The following is a 21111-nucleotide window of genomic DNA, read 5'->3' as shown; positions in this document are numbered from 1 at the left end:
ATCTTGCAAGAGAAAGAGGCACTCTAGAGGAACCCTGAAATACCGTAATTCTGCAATTAATGATGAATTCTTCTCATCAATTGCTATCGTAATGACCGATTTTATGATTGGAAAGATCAGTATCAGAGCGGTAAATAATTACTGAAGGGTAAGTTGGTTCCTAGGGCGCAAAACCTACTGACGCTCACGTCTGAATTTTTTCTGTTACAAAGCTGCACGGCATGGGAGGCTGTCCTGATTCAAAGAGAGCAGCAACTCAAGACAGGACTCAAGTCCATCTTAGGGAAGTTCTGAATGATTCACAGACGACCAGATAACTTAATTGACAAGTTTTCGGATGTTAAGGATGTTAAGGAGGAAACCTCCCTGTCTCTCCCGGTTTTCATGTGAGTTAAGACACAGACAGTTAATGTGGCTAGACATGGCCTGGACAAGTGGACTGAGGTGCCGGGGGTGGGGGGCACACAAACAGGCTGCTCGGTCTATAAATCATTTTAAAGGCTGCTCTCATAAACACTCAACATCAGCCTGAAATTTAAAAATGTCACCAAAATCAAAGCCTAGTGGGGAGCTGACCTCCGTCCCCACAGGAACGGCTACAGCTACTGCGTTTTCTTCCAGCTGATTTGCACTTTTTAAATTGCATTTCTCACCTTAACACTATTCCTCATTTTTGCCATGAGAACCACAGCAGGCAACAAAGGTTGTCAAGTTTTCCCATTTAAAAATGGCTGACATTCTAATGAATGCTTTTAATGGTGTGGGGGGTGGAGATCGGCCCCTGGGGCTTCAGTGGCTGCAGAACCAATCAGATGTGGCCAGTCATGAAGATCTTGGATAGGTGCAAGGCACTTTGTTTTCCTCACAGGTGTCTACATATCAGTAATTGGCTTCTCAGTAAATAAGGCAGATGTCAATCAATCAACCAAACAATAAATTGTTATTTTATACAGTGCCATTTTCAGCAGAGGGCAGCACCACTTCAAATATGTAAAGCGAGCAGTGTAACAGAATTTGTGTTTGCTGTGCACAAACGTCAGGTTGAGGCTGGTGAGTGTGTTATGTTTAAGCTTGGGGTAGAACCCTGGCTTTTATATAAATTCCTTTTTATGTCCTTTTTGTTCATTTTTGGTCCTTTGGTTATCATCATTTACGTTAATTATAAAAATAATAGCCATAAACACCAACATTATCTTTTTTTTTTTTTTTTATCAGTTCGGTTCCTGTATGTGGGTGCATGTTCTGCCACGTTCCTTGTGTTTTTCAGGCTGCTCAAGAGACAAGGCCACCTGTTCATCTCCACTGAAGGACCTGCTACCAGCCCTATAAAGGCTTATGGGAGTTGCAGTCCTTAATGGTGGTAACCACCCTGGGCCTTGCACCTTACTCCACTTTTTAAAACAACTAGATTAGATATATTTTATTTGAAGTATTAAATATTATCTGATACATTGGCTGTAAGAGATTATCTTCATTTGAGTAAGGGGGCTAAGGGATTAAGAAGGCCAGGTTGGCCTTTTTAAGTGTCAAAAAAAAAAAAAAAGATCTGAAATGGGCCTGCAGATTTGTGTGCAATGAAGCTGCGCAATCTTCCATGTCTGTGCACATGAACCATTGAAATGGATTTGGCACGCAAGAGTGGGCACCTGTGACATTTGTGCTTACACAAAAAACATTGTGGCTTTTTTTTTTTTTTTTAATTACTCTCCAGTTTGCAAGGTTACTATCTGCATGACAGCTCCTTTTCTTTATTGCTTCCTATTTTTCATGAAATTAAACAGTGCTGTTCTAATTGCCACAAGGGAAGAGCATATTCCAATTATATGGGCTGAAGATGGTGGCACTGACCAGAAAGCAGGAGGCAGAGCTGGAGGTAGCAGAGTTAAAGATGCTAAGATTTGCACTGGGTGTGATGAGGATGAACAGGGTTAAAAATGAGGACATTAGGAGGGTCAGCTCAAGTTGGACAGTTGGGAGACAAAGACTGAGAGGTGAGATGGCGTTGGTTTGGACATGTGAAGAGGAGAGATGCTGGGTATACTGGGAGAAGGGTGCTAAGGATAGAGCTGCCAGGCAAGAGGAAAAGAGGAAGGCGTAAGAGAAGGTTTATGGATGTGGTGAGAGAGGACATGCAGATGCTGGGTGTCACAAAGCAAGATGTAGAAGACAGGACGATATGGAAGAAGATAATCCGCTGTGGCAACCCCTAATGAATCATACTGCTCCTGGCACTCCAGGCAAGGCAAGAACCAGTTCACTAGGGGGCAAGAGCCTATCACACGCCTGCACTTACTTACAACAGGCCAGTTCAGAGTGGCCCATTAACTTTGCATTGTGGGAGGACACCCAAACTCATGCATTGATTGTTTCTTAACGTTAAACAGGACAGTTATCATTCATACGTCATAGGTCACTAACACAGGTCCAGCAGGGTCAGAGAAGCTACAAACATTTGTTCCAGAGAAGTTCATTATTTGAGGTTATATGGGCAGCTGTTCTTTCTGCCTCAAGAAACAAAGTTCTCCATATGACTAGTCTCCTCTGTCTCATCCCCATAACTGAAGAGTCATCGGAGAATTTCTGCAAGTGACATGCCCTGGTGTCATATTTAGTCAGAAGTGTACAGAATGTGAAGAGAAAAGGAGACAGGCCTGTTCCTGATGGGTGGCATAGAGGTTAGCACCAGCTATTTGTCACCCCAAGCCCCATGTTTAAAACCCGGCTGTCTGGGTGTGTGTATATTGTGTAATGGACTGGCATCCCAACCAAGGTGGCCACTTGCCCTTGCTCATTTCTCCCAGGATAGACTCTGGCTCACCGTATCCATAAAATTGAATAAGCTGCTTCAGAGACTGGACTGATGGACAGACAGATGAAAGGACTGCTGAATGCTTTACTCGCGACCCATGTAGGGTTTGTTTCTGCCTGCAATGGCTCTGGAGTAAGAACTGGAATAAGCAGGTTCAATAATGCGTATAGGGATGGAATTATACATTTTGTATGTGGCGAAAGCAAACTTATTTGTTGTTTTTGGTATAAGCTAATTGACTGGTGGTGGTTTCTGTGTGATTTGCTGTGCTCAAACTTTGGCCAGTACAGTTTGTCTTTCTAAATGAAGAATAAAGTACATACAGAGATCTGAAATGGGTCTAAGGGCCGGAGTGCAGTGAAGCCGCACACTTCTCCGTGTCTGCACTTACCAACTACTGAAATGGATTTGGCACGCAACAGTGAGCCTGTGACATTTGTGCTCGGACAAAAATCATCATGACATTTCTATTTTGTCCAGTCTGCAAGGTCACCGTTTGCATACTTCCTCAACTGCTGTCCCTTTAAATATGAAAGTCTTTATTTCATGACGTGCCTAGAGTGGCCAATCCAAACTTGTAGAGTCATAGCAGCTGCAAGGGTTTGTTGTAATTATTTCTAACTTTCACAGTCTGTTTATTCCCATTATGCATTTGCAGGGGGCATGCCCTATCCCAACAATCCTGGAACCAAACAACTCCCAGAAATGGTGCTGGGGCATGCGACTGTGTGAGTTGGCTCCATCCTACCAGTCCCTTCCAGGGGCCTCTTGAACCTGCCACCGTCAGTACCGTCACCGAGATGAGCTGGACAGAAGAGGACACATGCATCCAGACAAGGGGTAGGTGCAAAAGTGACAATGTGCTTTTTTTCTAAAATCCAAGAACAAATTAGAGTCCAAATAGTGCAGTGCAAAACTTCTATAAATAAATAATTTATAAAAAGTCAAAGTGAATATGGAGGTTAAAATCCAGTAAATAAAATCGAGATTACAACTTGACAGGATTCTCTGTTCCCCGGTGCTTCCCTTTAAAACTGACGTCTCTCCGGCTCACCCTGCTTGGGTCTCACAGCACAGAGTGATGTCATCTAACAGGTGCAGACAACCTTTTCAGCTGCTGGGGCTCCATTCCCATTTGCCTGCTTCCTTCTGCCCTCCTTCTTCATCCATTAACCTCTGTGCTTTCTTTCATTTCCATCTTTTTCTGTCTGCTGTTCAGACTCCTTTGAAACTGTCCCCTCTAATTGGGTGTAGGTGTGACAAGCCACTCCACCCGAGGTACAACTGAGGCACCCAAGCGATCTGCCTACCTCCACACGTGTGGCACAGTTGGCCAAGCACCCTAATTAACCAGTGAATGAAACGTGCTCACACGCACCCAATTCCAAGCCTACACGCTATCCGGGACCTGATCTTTTATTTAAAAAGTGACCTGCGCCAAGGACCACTCATCACAGGGTATCACATCAGAGTGCATGCCCACTTACACATCTGTCATACCGGGCGAATATAGGGCACCTGGTCAACCTAAACTGCACATCTTTATACACAATAGCCACTAGGGGGCACTCTGCCACCACAACCCAGACAAAGACAGGCAGGAGACAAGTTTTCCACACACCACACGTTTATTTACAGCTTCCTTCTTACACAACGCAGGGCACAGCTCCGCACCAACACCATTCAGTCCCTTCTTGCCAGTCCTTCTCCCTCCACTCCTCCCGACTCTGGCCCCCTTATGGAGTGAGGCTGCTCCTTTTATAAGGCACCTGGATGGACTCCACGTGTCTAACGAGCGGGTGTGGCGGAAGCGTGACCAAATAAGGCCCTGGAAAGGTCCATGCGCCCCCTGGTGGAGGCCATGGGTTCCAACAGGGTTGAGCCTCCATGCTCATAACCTGTGGCCCCGTTGAAAACCAAGGGGGCTGCCATCTATCCGCCCGGGCAAGAAACTGTCCCGGCAATGTTTTTCCCCGGGTCCTTCCATAGTTTGGGCGTTCTGGCCAGGCAAGGGTCCCGGCCATCCGCCACAACACGTTAATAGAGTATAGTATACAGGGTATGTATGTGTATATATTAGGGCTGGTCAAGTTAATGCGTTATTATTGTGTTAACACATTAATTAATCAATGCTGAAAATTATTTTATTGAGCGGTAACACAGTTTTTGTTATTATTTTCAAAGCCTCAGTCTCGCTAGCGATCGATAGAGATCAGTGATCGTCTTGTTATAGCACTTTGATAAGCTTTTGCTAGAAGGAAAGTTAGCTTTGTTGATTTCACCTCGATTCCCTGCGCGTGCATACAAAGTGAAGAGCAAACAGGTTCTAAAATGGCATGTGGAGAGACACCAAAGTGAATGCTCGAAGCAAAATGTGACTTTTTTCGTATTATCGCTGAATCAGACTCCGATTTTGATGCAAGTGATCTGGAGATGGAGGTCGAAAACGAAAGTGAGGTACTGGCATCTGCTGATCGGTCTCCAGCTGATCGTGGTGCTGAACACGTTCATGTAGCTGATGCACCGATGGCAACGTTCGCCTGGGAGGACAGACCCTTATGATGACAGGATTGCGCACATTGCGTCTCACTGCAACTGCCACCCCAACGCACCCATCTCACAAACACAGCCAGCCCACCATGTATTCCTGGTGGCCGTCGAGCCGCTGCTGCAAACACGCGCCGACAGCAGGCAAAACAGGCAGCAACAGACTCAAACCATTGCTTTATGTGCTTTTCAGAAAATGGAGTTTTTTGGAAAAAATATTAGCCCTCAAAGAGTACTGAACATAGTCTGTTTATGCTGCTGCCTGCTAAAAGAAAATGTTTCTGATGGTATCTGTTCAGATAAAAAAGAAAACCGATTTAGAAATGTGAACTTGATGTTGCTTGGAAGGTGCCCATTATAATGTTGTCATCGTGGCTCTGGACTCAGAGGGTAACTTGTTTTTCTATAACAAGCTAAATAAAACGTTAATGCCCTGGCAGTGGCAAATAGCTTTGGTTTTATATTTGATTTGATTACATTCATGTTTAAGATTTGAGATTTACAAGAAATATTTTAACTGCTACTATGTAAAGGGAATACTGCTGTTAAAAAGCACCTTATTTGTTTAAAGTGTTTGCAAACCAAATACACTACTTTTGAGTTCATTATTGAATTTTGCACATAACAATGTGATTGTTTGCGATTAAAAATTTTAATCGCTGCCCAGCACTCTGCTTCTCGCAACTGATGAGGGCCCCGTGGCGGATGTTTGCCGAATGGCAGACCAACCACATGCGTTACCATACAATCAGGTCGGGACTCAGGCTACGAATGCAATGAATATTATGTATGTGTATATTTATATATATATATTATATATATAATTAGTTTTACTGTCAAATAATGCAAAGAGTACGCGACACGTGTTTCGCCCTAATTCTGGGCTCATCAGGTGTACACACTCTACTGCACTCGCTTACGGGAATCGAACCTCGGACGTCAGCGCTAAAGCCGCTGGTAGGTAACCACCCATACAATCAGATTGTGATTTACGCTACGAATGCCATGAATATATATATATATGGGGGGGGGGGGGGGGGTACAGGTCGTAACGTGTTATTTATTATGAACATGTTCTACTTAAGTTTGCATATGCTGGGTTTATGTCCAAATGTCTGTTAATGGCGTTTTTGTCCGATAGCCAAGATTCAGCCAGTTCTTTGACACTTTTAGTACTGGCCTTAAATCTTACTTGTACATTGTCCCAGTTAAACGTATGTCCTGTTGATTTTGTATGTGTATAGATCTGTGATCGTCAGTCCTTCCTTCTAACGGCGTTGCGATGTTCCTGTGTACGTGTTGCGATTCTTTTTGATATTTGTCCTATTTATACCGCTGGGCAAGAACTGCGTGAAATGCTATAAACTGCGTTTCATGTTTCTGCTGTCGATTTCTTGTTTTTAGTGTTGAAAAGGACAATGCGCAGATTGTGTGTACCAAGTGGTCTGGTTCCAGTCAATTGTTTGCGGAGTTTTTTTGCGTCTTCTGTGTAGGTATTGTTTAATGAATGTCTTTGAGTATCCATTTGAAGTGAAAAGGTGGATGCTATGCAGACAAAATATTACATTTCGCCAGCATCCACCCATTGTGTTAAAACTTTATTCAGAAGAGTCCACACCCATTGTAGTACGAAGGAAATAAAAAATGAACGAAAGACGCTCTCTTTTCAACCTGTTCACTTCAAACGGATACTCAAAGACATTCATTAAACAATGCCTACACAGAAGACGCAAAAAAAAAACTCCGCAAACAATTGACTCGAACCAGACCCCCCATCCCACTTGATACACACTCCCTTATCAACACGGTGTGTCTGAAGGCGCAGCACGCATCCTGTCCAAATCAGGCATCAGAATTGCACACAAACCCGCCAACAATCTGCGCATTGTCCTTTTCAGCGCTAAAAACAAGAAATCGACAGCAGAAACATGAAACGCAGTTTATAGCATTCCACGCAGTTGCTGCCCAGCGGTATACATAGGACAAACATCTAAAAGAATCGCAACACGTACACAGGAACATCGCAACGCCGTTAGAAGGAAGGACTGAAGATCACAGATATACACATACAAAATCAACAGGACATACGTTTAACTGGGACAATGTACAAGTAAGATTTAAGGGCAGTACTAAAAGTGTCAAAGAACTGCTGAATCTTGGCTATCAGACAAAAACGCCATTAACAGACATTTGGACATAAACCCAGCATATGCAAACCTAAGCAGAACATGTTTATAATAAATAAAACGTTACGACCTGTACCCAAAAACGAATTGTGCTATATATTGCCTTTGATTCTTGTAAGTCTAAGCATTATCCTCTGATGAAGGCTCCTGGTAGGGGCTGAAAGCTCAGGAATAAAAACTACTTTATGATACAGGATTCATTTTTCTCCCTTTGTGGATCTCCAGCTGCTAATATATATATTAGTGTAACCTAACACAGCAGGTTACTGGTGAGCAAATAGGCAACATCAAACAGAAATTACATGCACCTGACATGTCAACTGTCTAAGTGACACTGCAGCGCATCACTGTATGCCCTCGCCGGAGTGTGCCCTCTTTTGTACAGTCACCTCGGTGAAACGTCTCCATTCTTTAGCATGCAAAGTAACACATCATTTTCATGTTCTCTTCCAGTTATCAGATAGTCGCCATTCTGTTCACAGAGCTGTACTCGGTAAACAAATGCAAATGCTGTGGCACACAAGGGCAGCTCTTGTCCACTCTCCATGATGATTTTTCCTCTGAGGGAAAAAAAGAAGTCCACAAAAAACCCATGGGGCATTCATTGTGGAGCAGTGAGCAGCTTGTACTGTGCAGTTAAATGAAAATGTATACCTTAAAAAAAAAAATAATAAGCATAAAACCTTAAAAGGTGGGATTGGCTCCAGCAGACCCCTGTGACCCTGTGTTAGGATATAGCGGGTTGGACAATGACTGACTGACTTTAAAATGTGCAAATAGAGTTATAATAATTGTTAAATAATAAAAATTTAAAGATATAAATAACAGATGACCATTTTACAAATTTGGTGAATGTCTGACAAGATATCCATTCGTTATTTTTGAAGCTCCTTCTCAGTCTTTCTGTTCTTGATCCTAAGTATTTAAGCTGGCTGTAGAAAGGGGGAGAGGAGTCCTTCATGATCCTAGCTACCTTGGTAGTGCACTATTTTTGTATGTTGCTTGTAGTTTTTTTTTTTTTGAAAGTTTGCTTTGTGAACGGTGATTGCACTAACTGGAAATTGAAACAAAGTGTCCACTTGTCACCAGATTCAGCACAAAGCAAACAGACTACCGAGCGTGAAAACACCTTTAAATGCCACGGTTACCGCTCCCATGTGCCATGAGTGACTAACACTGAGCTACCATGTGGCATGCATGACTAACACTGTGCTGGATGGTCCAAGTGGCTGCAAGCTCTTGTTCCATCTCATTTCTTACTTGGATGTCTGTCCGTTGTTGCTATTTGATCATGACTTAGCATTGTTTAAAAATATCAGAAATAAACAATACTGCAGGTTTTACTTTCCTGTAAAATTCAAAAAAAGATGTCATAGGCTTTAGTGTTCTGCAGTCAGATTAGTATCTACATTTCTTTTACGTTAATTTACATAATTAAGCTTTTATTTATTTCTATTTTAATAAATAGTCTTCCAAAATGTCCAAGGCATCAACAGAGCACACTCCGCAAAATTATTTCAGTTAAACAGCGAAACAAAAGTACTTGAGAACGCCTGGTGGCTATTAAGGGAAAACTCACTCAAGACAAAAACAGAAGAGAGAGAGAGAAGGAAATCTGGATTCCCTATCCATATCATCTCCATTGATTTTCAGAGGAGATGAGTCATCCCAGTGTCTCCTAAAATCGATGACAAGTGCTTTTGCTGTTTTCAGAGCTCCATACTGACAATTTGCAGACTTCGTCCCTGTAGGCTGTCTCATCCCTTATTGTGAGATCAAATGGATTGTGAGCAGAGAGAGGTTGGGAGCATGCACTGATAGCGAGTTGCCGCACCCACCACACAACGAACCACCTGGATTGGGACCCGAGTGCAGTGGGTGACACCTCAGTACCACACGGGAACAGTGTGAGGTGTTTTTTTTTGTTTTTTTTTTTTTTTTAAAAAAAACGGTGGCTGGAGTGCCAATCCTGCCACCAACCCCCAAGTTTTCCCTGTAAGTCGGAGAAAGATCTAATAAAAATAAATAAAAAAAAATGTCTGAATGACCCATTGGGAAAAGCCAGCTATTCGCTGTGATGGACGGAGACAGTTGACACTGCTTTGTGAGAATTGCAGCTATGGTTTTGATTGGCTGTTAGGTGTCTTGTATGTGTTCTGTAGTCAAACTTGGTGTTACTCACATTTTGAAACGGAAGTGGCATTTTGAATTTAATATTTTTTTCACCAGTGATTGATCGACACAAAAGCAAAACGTTGTCTTTTCTTTTGAACTCTTTGATATTTTCTTGCATTTGGGCTGGACAGCATGATGGAGAGTTAAAATGAAGAACTAGAATTATGTTTTTTTATATTTCTCTGTCATTTTGATGCTTTTAGAATCAAAATAAACAGAAAAAGTCTGCAACTTGTTCTCTGGTGAACACGAAATGACATGCTTGCTACTGCAGCACCACAGAACAATGCAGTTCCTAGAGTACATGTAGTTGGCCGCTAACATGCCATCCTGTGGCAACGTGCGTTTTAAACAATTGTCTGTCGTTGAATCACTTGTGGTGAGAAAGGAATTGGTAATGGCCATTCACAGTTGGTGACAAAAATGTGTACAGAGGCAGTGCTGTTGATCAAAGCACATTACTCAAGGCCTTCACAAACTTTCGGTTCTAAGTAATACCAAGTAGCGTTCATCAACGTGCCACACTATGTGCGATGAACAACAACCGCCACTCCAGAGTTGCGTCAACATGCTGATCAGCTCATTACGAGGGACTGGCAGCTTACAAGCAGAAAGCCTGCAACCGAGCTCTCAGTAACCAAGGAAAGTGTGAACAACATGACTGATGTGCTATTTGAAAGTGTGTCGCTGTTGAGTTCCATGAAGCTTAAACCATCAATTGCAAAACTGCCAAGAAAGAATTGAACTTAGATTTGAGCTCCTTTTACTTAACTGTGTGTGTTAAAAAAAAAAAAAAAAAAAAAAAAAAGCTCTTTGTCATGGACTATCGCTGGAGATGAAAAGCAAGAGAATGTATGAATTTACTGCACTCTTCTGACCTTAGCCTGCACAAGAGAGGACACACTCGGGATTTGGTCATTTCCAAAGGACTAAAACTTGACATGAGGTAGTTCCTGGACCATTTTTGCATGTTATTGGATGTAGAAATACTGGCAGGTAGAACTGAAGAGCAGCATATTGTAAAACATTATTTTGGGCATCCACAACCTACTTTCTGAGAGCCTTAGAAAGCACCTTAGATCTTGGCATGATGACACCACACAAGTCAACAGCAAAAACAACGCCAGACCCTCAATATCTGCAGTTTAAGTAACACAGTCAGGTCCATCTGCATGCTCCCCAAGGAGGTTCTAATCATTGGCACCTCATCTGGAACACCCAATTCTAATTTTAAGAATTTAAAGTGGCGATAAAGGTAGGGGTGAACTTACTTTTTCCATGTGACAAATCAATTAATTTAGATTGTGAGAATGAATACACCATGTCAATGTTGTGTGTCATTTGTTCAAGTTTATCGCCTTTATCTGCTGGCACTGTTTGCATGAAGATCTAATTTTTGTCTGTTCAGATAGGTTTCCAAGGGTTGTACTTACTGTATATTTTCAGAGTAGCCTATTGTAGTTTATCTATTGTCATTTGGAAAGCACTTTATACAATCTCAAACATCTGCTATAAAAATAAATGTTGTCGCTTGTAATATAAGAATATCTGGAACTGTATAGTCTGGCTGGCTCTAGTTGACGGCGTTAGTGGCACAAATTCAATTTGGTTTATTTTTGTACAGTACTCTTCACCAAGTGCAGGCTCAAAGCGCTGTAACAAGCGGACAAGTACAATGCAATCATAAACTTTATGGAGGACAGTTCACGTTTCCAACGATACCATCCCATTCTTGATGTTCAGAACCATCCTGTTCCTCTTTAAAGCGTAGTTGTGTACAATGAGGCGGCTTCATCACAAGCAACAGGCATAAGAACTTGTTTGGAAAGTCTGTGCAGACCAAGCCAGCCGGAAAGGAAAGACTTTCAATAATGCTATGGATTTGTGACAAAAATGCAGATTTTCAATCTTTCTTCAATAAATATTGAATTTTTTTTGAAATCCCACTAGTCTCTGCCAAGTTTAACAGATGAAAAAATAATATTTATAAACATCCAGCTCATGTTTATTCAGGAAAAGGAAGAAGAGCACATGGTGCAAACCCAAATACTGTAGGCTCTAAAAACTAGCTTGGAAATGAGAAGCTAACAAAAGAACGTGCAAGAGCGGACTTTACTCACACACACTTAAAGGCCATGTCACATTTGACGACTTTTACAGCGATTTTGAGTCACAGAATTCCTATTACATAATCGTAGTGAGACGGAGGCAGTTGGTGGCACGTTCCCATGAAGGCCACTCGCCTAGTAGGACATGTCCAGTGACTCAATCCAACTAGTCCACCACTCACTCTGGACAAAAATCAAAACAGATGTAGGGGCGGACTGTGTGTACTTGAGCGATGACAACCAATGAATGCTCATCTGGAAGTACAATACATATAATGCAATGAAGAATAAGGAACAGGGGGTTTTGGACATCACAAACAGAAGGGGCAATCGTCTGTCTGATGTCTCGTGTTTTATGTACCCTGACAGAATGGGAAAAATAAAAAGAATAAAAGTGCCGAAATTGTGGATGAACTTTTCATACCTGCTAAACCTTTGTATAGCTCCAGCTCTGTCAGGTAGCACGTTATCGCATGTCACAAAAAGAGTGGTGAGCACAACTGTGCTGGAAAGTAGGCACAGAGTCACCAAATGTGACATGGCCAGCAATTCTTCAGTCATTTAAATTGACATAGCAACAAGGTCAACAACTTCAGTTTGAAAGTTTGACACACCCAACAATTGGTCAGTCAGTCACTCACTCATTCTCTAAACCCACTTAGTCCTGGATCAGGGTTGCTGGAGCCTATCTCAGCAAGCATAGGGCATAAGACAAGGAACAAACCCTGGACAGGGTGCCAGCCCAACGACTAGAAGTTACAAAATTCAAATCTCAGTCCAGGCTCTTTTTATTGGTAGCTCATGGCTGGTGGAAAGAGTTGAAACTCTGACTCCCTCAGTGTGCTTCATAAGAGTTTGAAGGCTCTCGTTTGGTGAATTTCTCTCTAACTGATATTAGCTGTTAGGTTTTGTAAATCTGGGAAGTGTAACTCACTTATGTGTTGTTTTGAGCTCCTCACTTGTAGAAATCAATTTTGTACCCTTGTCCTGTAACACCACACTAATGTTACTCGATTATGTTGATCTCTTTTGTAAGTTGTTTTGGGTTAAAGCGTCTGCTAAGCCAATAAATGTAAATGTAATGTGACATCAGCTTAAGGTGGTCACTGGCTCCTAAGCAAGCACTGGCATAACAGAGGACTGAGCTGAAAAATGAAAAGGTCACACACTGAAACAAAGAAAAAAAGTGAGAGAACTAAACAACAAAAAAATGATCAATAAAAACCAAAGGAAAATCGTGTGTAAAGCCCAAGCAGAGATGGACAAAAATGCTTAGAGAAAAGTAAAATGTTTAATGTCAAATTATCAGAGTCTGCCTTCTTCAAAGTACAGTACATACAAACTGCACCTCCAGATCATCTTATATAGTCTCCAAAATAATAATACATTTTATTTATATAGCGCCTTTCCCATGCTCAAGGCACTTACAGAATATAATAAAGAACAGCAGTGTATACAGTATATAGCATTGTACAAACCAGATAAATAAAGAAGATTAAGACAGTGAATTCTGTCTGGGAATACCAAATTACCACACACCCAGGATGTCAGATCGCCACAATATGGCTATGCCCATCATACCATGTGGTCATAAAGATGTGGAGGCCACCTCTGTAGACTATGAGCCCATAATTTCCCAGCCAATTAACTCCTTTAGTTTCACTTTTGGATGTGCCATTCGTCAATTCAGACTTGTGCGAATGCAAGCATATGTTTCAGAAGTGGAGCACGTTTTCTGAATGAAATGCCAGTAGTACGCTGCACTGGACTGGTGCTTTCTTAGCATCCCCCAGTGCTGCCAAGATAGGCTCCACCTCCCTGTGACACTGAAACTGAATTAGTTCAGTAAATGGATGAACAGTAGGCTGGGCACAATATAGGAGTGAAGAGGAGGAAGGCCAAATAAAGCAAGGATCAGACCACCAGGGGCTGGACAAAGGGTATGTATATGTGGTCAGGGCTTGGGTCTCCTTCACCTGCTGGTTAGTTGAGCACACAACACATCACGGCTTCAAAGTGAGGGACAGATGGAGGACCTTCAATCCAACATAAAAAAAAAAACTGTGTAAATTACCTGCACGCTGAAAATGCTGTTACAATAATATTTAGACTTGTTCCTGTCATAAATAAACTGTGACCTTTTCAAAGGTCCTGCTGCTATTAAATTTAGCACACCATTACTTTGTGTGTGGTTTGAGATTTTAACACGTTCTCCTCTTTCTGGCTTGCTGGAAACATATGGAGGCCTGAAATTCCACCCCCTAAAGTAGATACAAGACCACAGCAGATACAGGCAGCTCTCACCCTCAGCAGCAAGGTGGAACTTTAAATTTCCTGACTTTAGACTTTGAGACTCACATGAATCACCAGCTTCACTTACAGACTAGACTGTCCCTGCATTCACCATATCTTAATGCAGACCAAATCATCTCTCCGCCAGCCTTGAACGCAAGTGAAACATTCTCAGCAGGGCAGGCAAAGGATTAACCAGGACCCTAGAGAGAGGTTAAGGAGATAGAGTCCCAACTCACCTAACCTTTAATGGCGTCCTTTCCCATGTAGTCATAATACCATTTGTTTCTAAATCTGGCTGTGGCAGTGAGATTCCAGCTGGGTCAGTCCCAGAGCTTGAATGCCCCAGATGGTCTCGGGTCTCACCTATGGGATTCCAGCAATCAAATATCTGAACCAGAAGTCATTTGCAATGGAGTTTCACAAGGCTATTGCTTTTCAAAAGTGCACTAATAAAAATAGCCACTAGAGAGCGCACATTAGAGATTGGGTCCTGCAAAAAACTCGAATGACATTCTGAAATCTTGGCTTCAAATGAAATAAATGTTTTTAATGACATGGCTCACTATAAAGTCAGCAATTTAGAACACTATAGAGGAGAACAGGCCATTCAGCCCATCAAAGCTCGCCAGTCCTGTCCACTTATTTCTTCCAAAAAAAACATCAAGTCGAGTTTTGAAAGTCCCTAACGTCTTACTGTCTACCACACTACTTGGTCCCTTATTCCAAGTGTCTATCGTTCTTTGTGTAAAGAAAAACTTATTAATGTTTGTGCGAAATTTACCCTGAACAAGTTTCCAACTGTGTCCCCGTGTTCTCGATGAACTCATTTTAAAATAACAGTCTCGATCCACTGTACTAATTCCCTTCATAATTTAAACACTTCAATCATGTCACCTCTTAATCTTCTTTTGCTTAAACTGTAAAGGCTCAGCTCTTTTAGAACTTCCCATGGCAAGTTTGTATATCAAGGCAAAGTTATTACTTTTTTAGTGAAACAGATCCCATGTAATAGTGTGGTCTGCCCGAATATTTTCTGCCTGCTCCACTCCTTGCTTTCGGCCTGACAGACTCTGCTCTTCCCCTGACGTCTTTTACTCAACATGCTGTTGGTCACAGAGAGCAGGTCACCCAACTGGGTCTATGTTGATATTGAGAGTTTCGCATACAGTGGGTTCAGAAAGTCTTCAAACACCTTCACTTTCTGCCCACTTTAATGTGTTGTATATTTAATTTCAAATGTAGAAATCTGTCATTTTTGTCCATCGATCTACATCATGACATCGTGATTACATGTTTTCAGAGAAGTTTGCAAATTTATTACAAATCAAAAATTGAAATCTGTCATTTCTTTAACTACTCCGACCCCAAATTGTGCTCAGGTGGCTCCCGTTTGCTTCATTTCTTCTTTGGAGTCCACCTGTGTCAAACTGAATTGATTGGTCATCATCATCTTTATGATATTATTTATCTTGACTTTCAGAAAGCATTTGATAAGGTGACACATGTGAGTTCAGGGTGATGTTTTTAGATGGGTGCAGAATTGGCTCAGACACAGGAAGCAGAGGGTGATGGAGCGAGGAACCAAATCAGAATTGGCCGATGTTAAGAGTGGTGACCAGCAGGGGTCAGTGCTAGGGCCGCTGCTATTTTCAATATTATATATATATATATATATATATATATATATATATATATATATATATATATATATATATATATAAATAAATGATTTAGATAGGAATATATGTAACAATCTGGTTAAGTTTGCAGATGATACCAAGATAAGTGGATTAGCAGATAATTTGGAGTCCGTTATATCATTATAGAAGGACTTGGATAGCTTACAGGCTTGGGCAGATTTGTGGCAGATGAAATTTAATGTCAGTAAATGTAAAGAATTACACATAGGAAGTAAAAATGTTAGGTTTGAAAACATAATGGGCGGTCGGAAAATCGAGAGCACACCATATGAGAAGTCATAGTGGACTCTAAGCTATCGACTTCCCGACAGTGTTCATAAGCCATTAAGAAGGCTAACAGAATGTCAGGTTATATAGGGCCTTGATGTGTGGAGTACAAGTCACAGGAGGTTCTGCTCAACCTTTATAATGCACTGGTGAGGCCTCATCTGGAGTCCTGTGCGCAGTTTTGGTCTCCAGGCTACAAAAAGGACATAGCAGTACTAGAAATGGTCCGGAGAAGAGCGACTAGGCTGATTCCAGGGCTACAGGGGTTGAATTATGAGGAAAGATTAAAAGAGCTGAGCCTTTACAGTTTAAGCAAAAGAAGATTAAGAGGTGACCTGATTGAAGTGTTTAAAATTATGAAGGGAATCAGTCCAGTGGATCGAGACTGTTATTTTAAAATAAGTTCATTAAGAACATGGGGACACAGTTGGAAACTGTTAAGGGTAAATTTTGCAGAAACATTAGGAAGTTTTTCTTTACACAAAGAAGGATGGACACTTGGCATAAGCGACCAAGTAGTGTGGTAGACAGTAAGACGTTATGGACTTTCAAAACTCGACGATGTTTTTTTTTGGAAGAAATAAGTGGATAGGATTGGCGAGATTTCTTGGGCTGAATGGCCTGTTCTCGTCTAGAGTGTTCTAATTTCGAAAAGGCACACGTGTACAGAAGGCCCACAATTTACACTGCAGGACAAAAACTAAGCCACAAAGTCCAAGGAAATCACTGTAGTCCTCCACTATCAAATTGTGGGGATGCACAGATTAGGGCATAGTGGATAAAACCACTTGTTAAGCTTAAAAGTGTTTCCAGAAGCTCAGTGGCCTCAATAATTTGAAAATGGAAGAAGTTTAAAATCACCAGGACTCTTTTTAGAGTTACCTGTTCATCCAAGCTGAGTAACCAGGCAAGAACGACCTTAGTTAGGAAGGTGACCGTGGACTCAATGGTCACTCTAAAAGAGCTTCTGACATCCTCTGCTGAGATAGAAAAGCCTGTCAGAAGGACGACCATTGTAGTACTCAGCACTCCATCAATCAGGCATTTATGGTAGAATGGTTAGACTAAAGCCACTCTTGAGTAAAAGGGATATGACTGACTGCTTGAACTCTGAGCAGAAGAGAAAGATTCTTTGGTCTGAGAAGACAAAAATTGTACTCCATGAGGAGAACTCTAAGCACCATGTCTTGTGAAGACTAGGCACTGATCCTCATCTGCCTAATACCATCCCTACAGGGAACCACTGCAGTGGCAGCATCACACTATGGTGGTACACGGACAGGGAGATTGGTCAGAATTGAGGGAAGGGTGAATACAGCCAAATACAGCGAAGTCCTTGAACAAAACCTGCTCCAGAGTGCACACCACCTCAGACTGGGACAATAGTTCACTTGCAGCATGACAATGACCCAAAGCATACAGCCAAGACAATGCTGGAGTGGCTTCAGGAAAAGTCTCAGACTGTTGTTGACCGGCTCTGCCAAAGCCCAGACTTAAAACCCATAGAACATGTGTGGTGTAGAAGACCAGCTCGGCTACAGACAGACACTGTCCAAACACACATGCTTATTTTGTTTCTTCACTGCACACAGCACAATGCACCATAAACAACTCACAAGGCTCAGTCCTTTTTACTTCTCTTAAGTCTTCTGCCGCCTCTACACCTCTCCTGCAAGCTCCGTCCTCTTCCACCCGACTCCAGCTCCCTGAATGGAGGGAGGCGGCCCCTTTTATAATGCACCGAATGTGCTCCAGGTGCTCCCTGATGACCTTCCTGCAGCGGAAGTGCTGCATGGGCGCCGGAAGGCACTCTGGGTGTACCTGCTTCCTGGTCCAGCAGCACTTGTGGCGGACGTGCCGCATACCATGGCTTCTGAACCATCCAGGAACCCCCTGGCGGTGGCCACGGGTCCCCAACAAGGTTGAGCTTCCAAGATCTGTTCCCGTGGCTCCAACATCCACCAGGTTGGCTGCCTTCTCATGTTCCAGGGGAGGTACTGCTCCTCTGCCGGTCCTTCCATCCTCCAGCCGTCCGCCACAGCAGACGGACCTGAAAATGACTTTGTATAGATGCTTCCCATCTAATCTAACAGAGGCTGAAAGGATCTACGAGGAAAAATGGGATAAACTCCCCAAACCCAGCTGTGCAAAGCTTGTAGAGACATATCTAAGAATACACAACGCTGAAATTGCTAGCAAACTGGCTTCTACAAAGTACTGAATTGAGGGTCTGAAAATGTCTTTGAATGGCAGAGATCAGTTTTTGATTTTTAATAAATTTGCAAGCCTTTCTGTAAACATGTTTTCACTTTGTCATTATGGGTTAATGAGTGTCAATTGATGGGCAAAATGGCAAACTGATCCATTTAAATCAAAATCTACAACACAATAAAGTGTGCAGAAAGTGTAGGGGTCTGAATACTTTGTGTCATAGGCTGAAGTAGTTGCTTGACTGATGCAGGGCGTGTAGTCAAGTGGTGGGCTGGGTTTCTCTAACAAACTGACAATAGACAAGCCATAAAATAAAACCTCAGTAAATTAGTGTGAACTAGCAAAGGTCCCTGGTCCATTTACTGATCCTAAAGGGGCACTTCCACAGAGCCATTTCTAGTAAAGCCTGGACCACCAGGTGTTTGTTGGTAAGCATCATCCATGGGTGTGTGTCCAATATTCACAGACCACACAACATTTCAAATATCATATCACAAAGTTTGAAAAGATAAAACTGGGCAAAGGCTTATGAGAAATGCTGAAGCTGCACGTATGGTAAAAGAAGTCAAATACTATTTAATTAATTGCACATGGCTAATTTATCCTAAATACCCTCTGAAAGCAAGCGGCGGCTCATACCTGTTTTTGAAGTGCCAGTTCTCCCTCCACCTCATGAATCTTCCTCTCCAGCTCACGTTTCAGCTTCTCGTATTCCTCACGACGTTGTTGAATCTCACCATTCTTCATGCTGGCAATACAAGAATTAGGTAGTCTGAAAACGGGTCAGCAAGTTGGCACAGTGGTTAGTGCCGCTGCCTCATGAATTTGGGTTCAAATCCTGTTTTGTCTTGTGCAGTCTGAACGTTCTCTGTGTCTGTGTGAGGTTTCCTCTGGGTACTCCAGTTTTCCCTCACATCCCCAAAGCTCTGCAGGTCAGGTTAATTGATTATTCCAAAAATGTTACGTTTCTGTCCTTGTTTTGTAGTGGTGTTCATGTTTGTAACTTGTGTATTTTTTTCCCCCGCACACCCTGCTTTGTCCTGTGTTTACATGTTTTCGGTGTTTATTTGTCCTCTGGTCCCTTTGCCACCGTCAGTTAATTAGGCCAACAGAGTCTAGCTGCAGATCCCCAGAGCTCCCCTCCGCTTGGGAGACAAGCAAATTGCACACATCCTATGACATTAAGCATCCATTGCGTTACACGTCAGTGATGTTAGGCGTCTTTCTCAAAAACACCCATTTTGAAGGCGTCCCCTGCGCTTTGTTCTCATAACACATCCTTACACTACAGTTAAGACTGGGGTTCTAGCTCAAGAATAATGACGACTATCGAGTAGGCATGTGTTGAATGGGGTGTGTCAGATCGTCCACCGTGTAAACCTGTGACACAAATGTGTGATCCGACTGGATGTTTCGCAGAGCTTCTACATCGAGGAGCTCCGGAGATTTGCATTCAGACCTTTCTCAATTAGGACCTTTGGGTGACCTGAGTAAACCAATATAAACCGTCTGACTGCCACGGTTCTTCTATTGTACCATTAGCTTTTGGGCTTCCTTCCTGATCCTTTTCATTTGAATCTTTGGTTTATTATGAAACTGCCCTCTGTTTTCTAATTTGAATTTTTGATTAAAAATGTAGTTTTGTCTTTATTTGGATTGCCTTTTTATCATTTGTTCTTTTCTTTGGAATACATTAATATGTTAATTTTAAATTTAAACATTTCATATTCTTTGGAAGTCTTTTGGTTTACTGAATTCTTTTAAATTGATTCAGATAAAATTAAATGTAAAGGTTTTTACTTATTTGAGCCAGTGGTTTTGGTGGTTCCACATTCCCTTTTTTTCCCCTGAAAAAATTGTATTCCTTGCCCACAGCTCTTTTTCATACCAATAATACAAATATGCTCTATGGAGGAGTCAGGCGCCGCCGCGAGTGGCAGCTATTCCAGCAGCTCCGTGTATGACTATTTTTCTACCTTTTTCTCTATTTCACTGTTAACTCCAATCACTTTCTGTTATGTGGACTCGTTCCCAGGACACTTTTTACTACTTGGACATGGATTTTTACACGCCGAGACTCGTCTATTCAACTAGCCAACTTCAAGCTCTGAGAACAAATGCCCGCACCGGTGTGGTTCCCTATTTACCTGACGAGGTAAGAAGACGGTATCGTGGCAGCAGAGCCGGCGCTAAGATAAAAGCCAAGCGTTTAGCGAGAAAGAGGCGCTACAAACCTTCGGCGCCTACTGTGATCCTGGGAAATGTGAACTCACAACCAAATAAAAATCGACAAACTGGCTGCACTGGTGAAAAATGTCAGGACCTACAGAGAATGCAGTTTGTTATGTTTTAGTGAAACATGGCTAACAACTAACATCCCAGATGCTAACGTGGAACTAGCCGGGTTTAGCACAGTTAGAGTGGACAGAGACGCAAATACCTGCGGAAAGCGGAAAGGAGCTGGACTCGCTCTCTATGTCAATACAAGGTGGTGCAACTCTGGTCGTGTTAACATTTAATTCTCCACTTGCTGCAGGGACATCAAACTGTTGGCTGTAAGTCTGCGTCCCTATTACTTGCCTGGAGAGTTTGGACACCTCATTGTTGTTATTGTATACATCCTTCCTCGGGCAGAAGTGGAAATAGCGAGTGACATTATCCATTCTGATGTGGCTAAATTACAAACACAACACCCCGAGGCGCTAGTGCTAATCGCTGGAGACTTCAACCATGTAATGCTGGACAAAACATTACCTGCCTTCTCCCAGTATGTGGACTGTAACACCCGGGGAAATAGGACTATTGACCTACTG

General features: G+C 42.3%; 1 protein-coding gene across 1 annotated transcript in view; it reads right to left on the bottom strand.

Moving 5' to 3' along the window:
- ccdc57 (coiled-coil domain containing 57) overlaps positions 1 to 21111 on the bottom strand; it is a 92661-nt gene that overhangs the window by 54131 nt on the left and 17419 nt on the right. The window contains exon 3 of the mRNA XM_028819228.2: positions 18938 to 19046. Within this exon, the coding sequence (XP_028675061.1) occupies positions 18938 to 19046 (109 nt within the window). The remainder of the gene's footprint in view (positions 1 to 18937; positions 19047 to 21111) is intronic.

This window comes from Erpetoichthys calabaricus, chromosome 14 (genome assembly GCF_900747795.2).
Source record: "Erpetoichthys calabaricus chromosome 14, fErpCal1.3, whole genome shotgun sequence".
In the NCBI taxonomy this organism is placed as follows: domain Eukaryota; kingdom Metazoa; phylum Chordata; class Cladistia; order Polypteriformes; family Polypteridae; genus Erpetoichthys; species Erpetoichthys calabaricus.
Note: the sequence above shows the minus strand (reverse complement) of the source record. Positions and strands in the feature narration are given on the sequence as shown.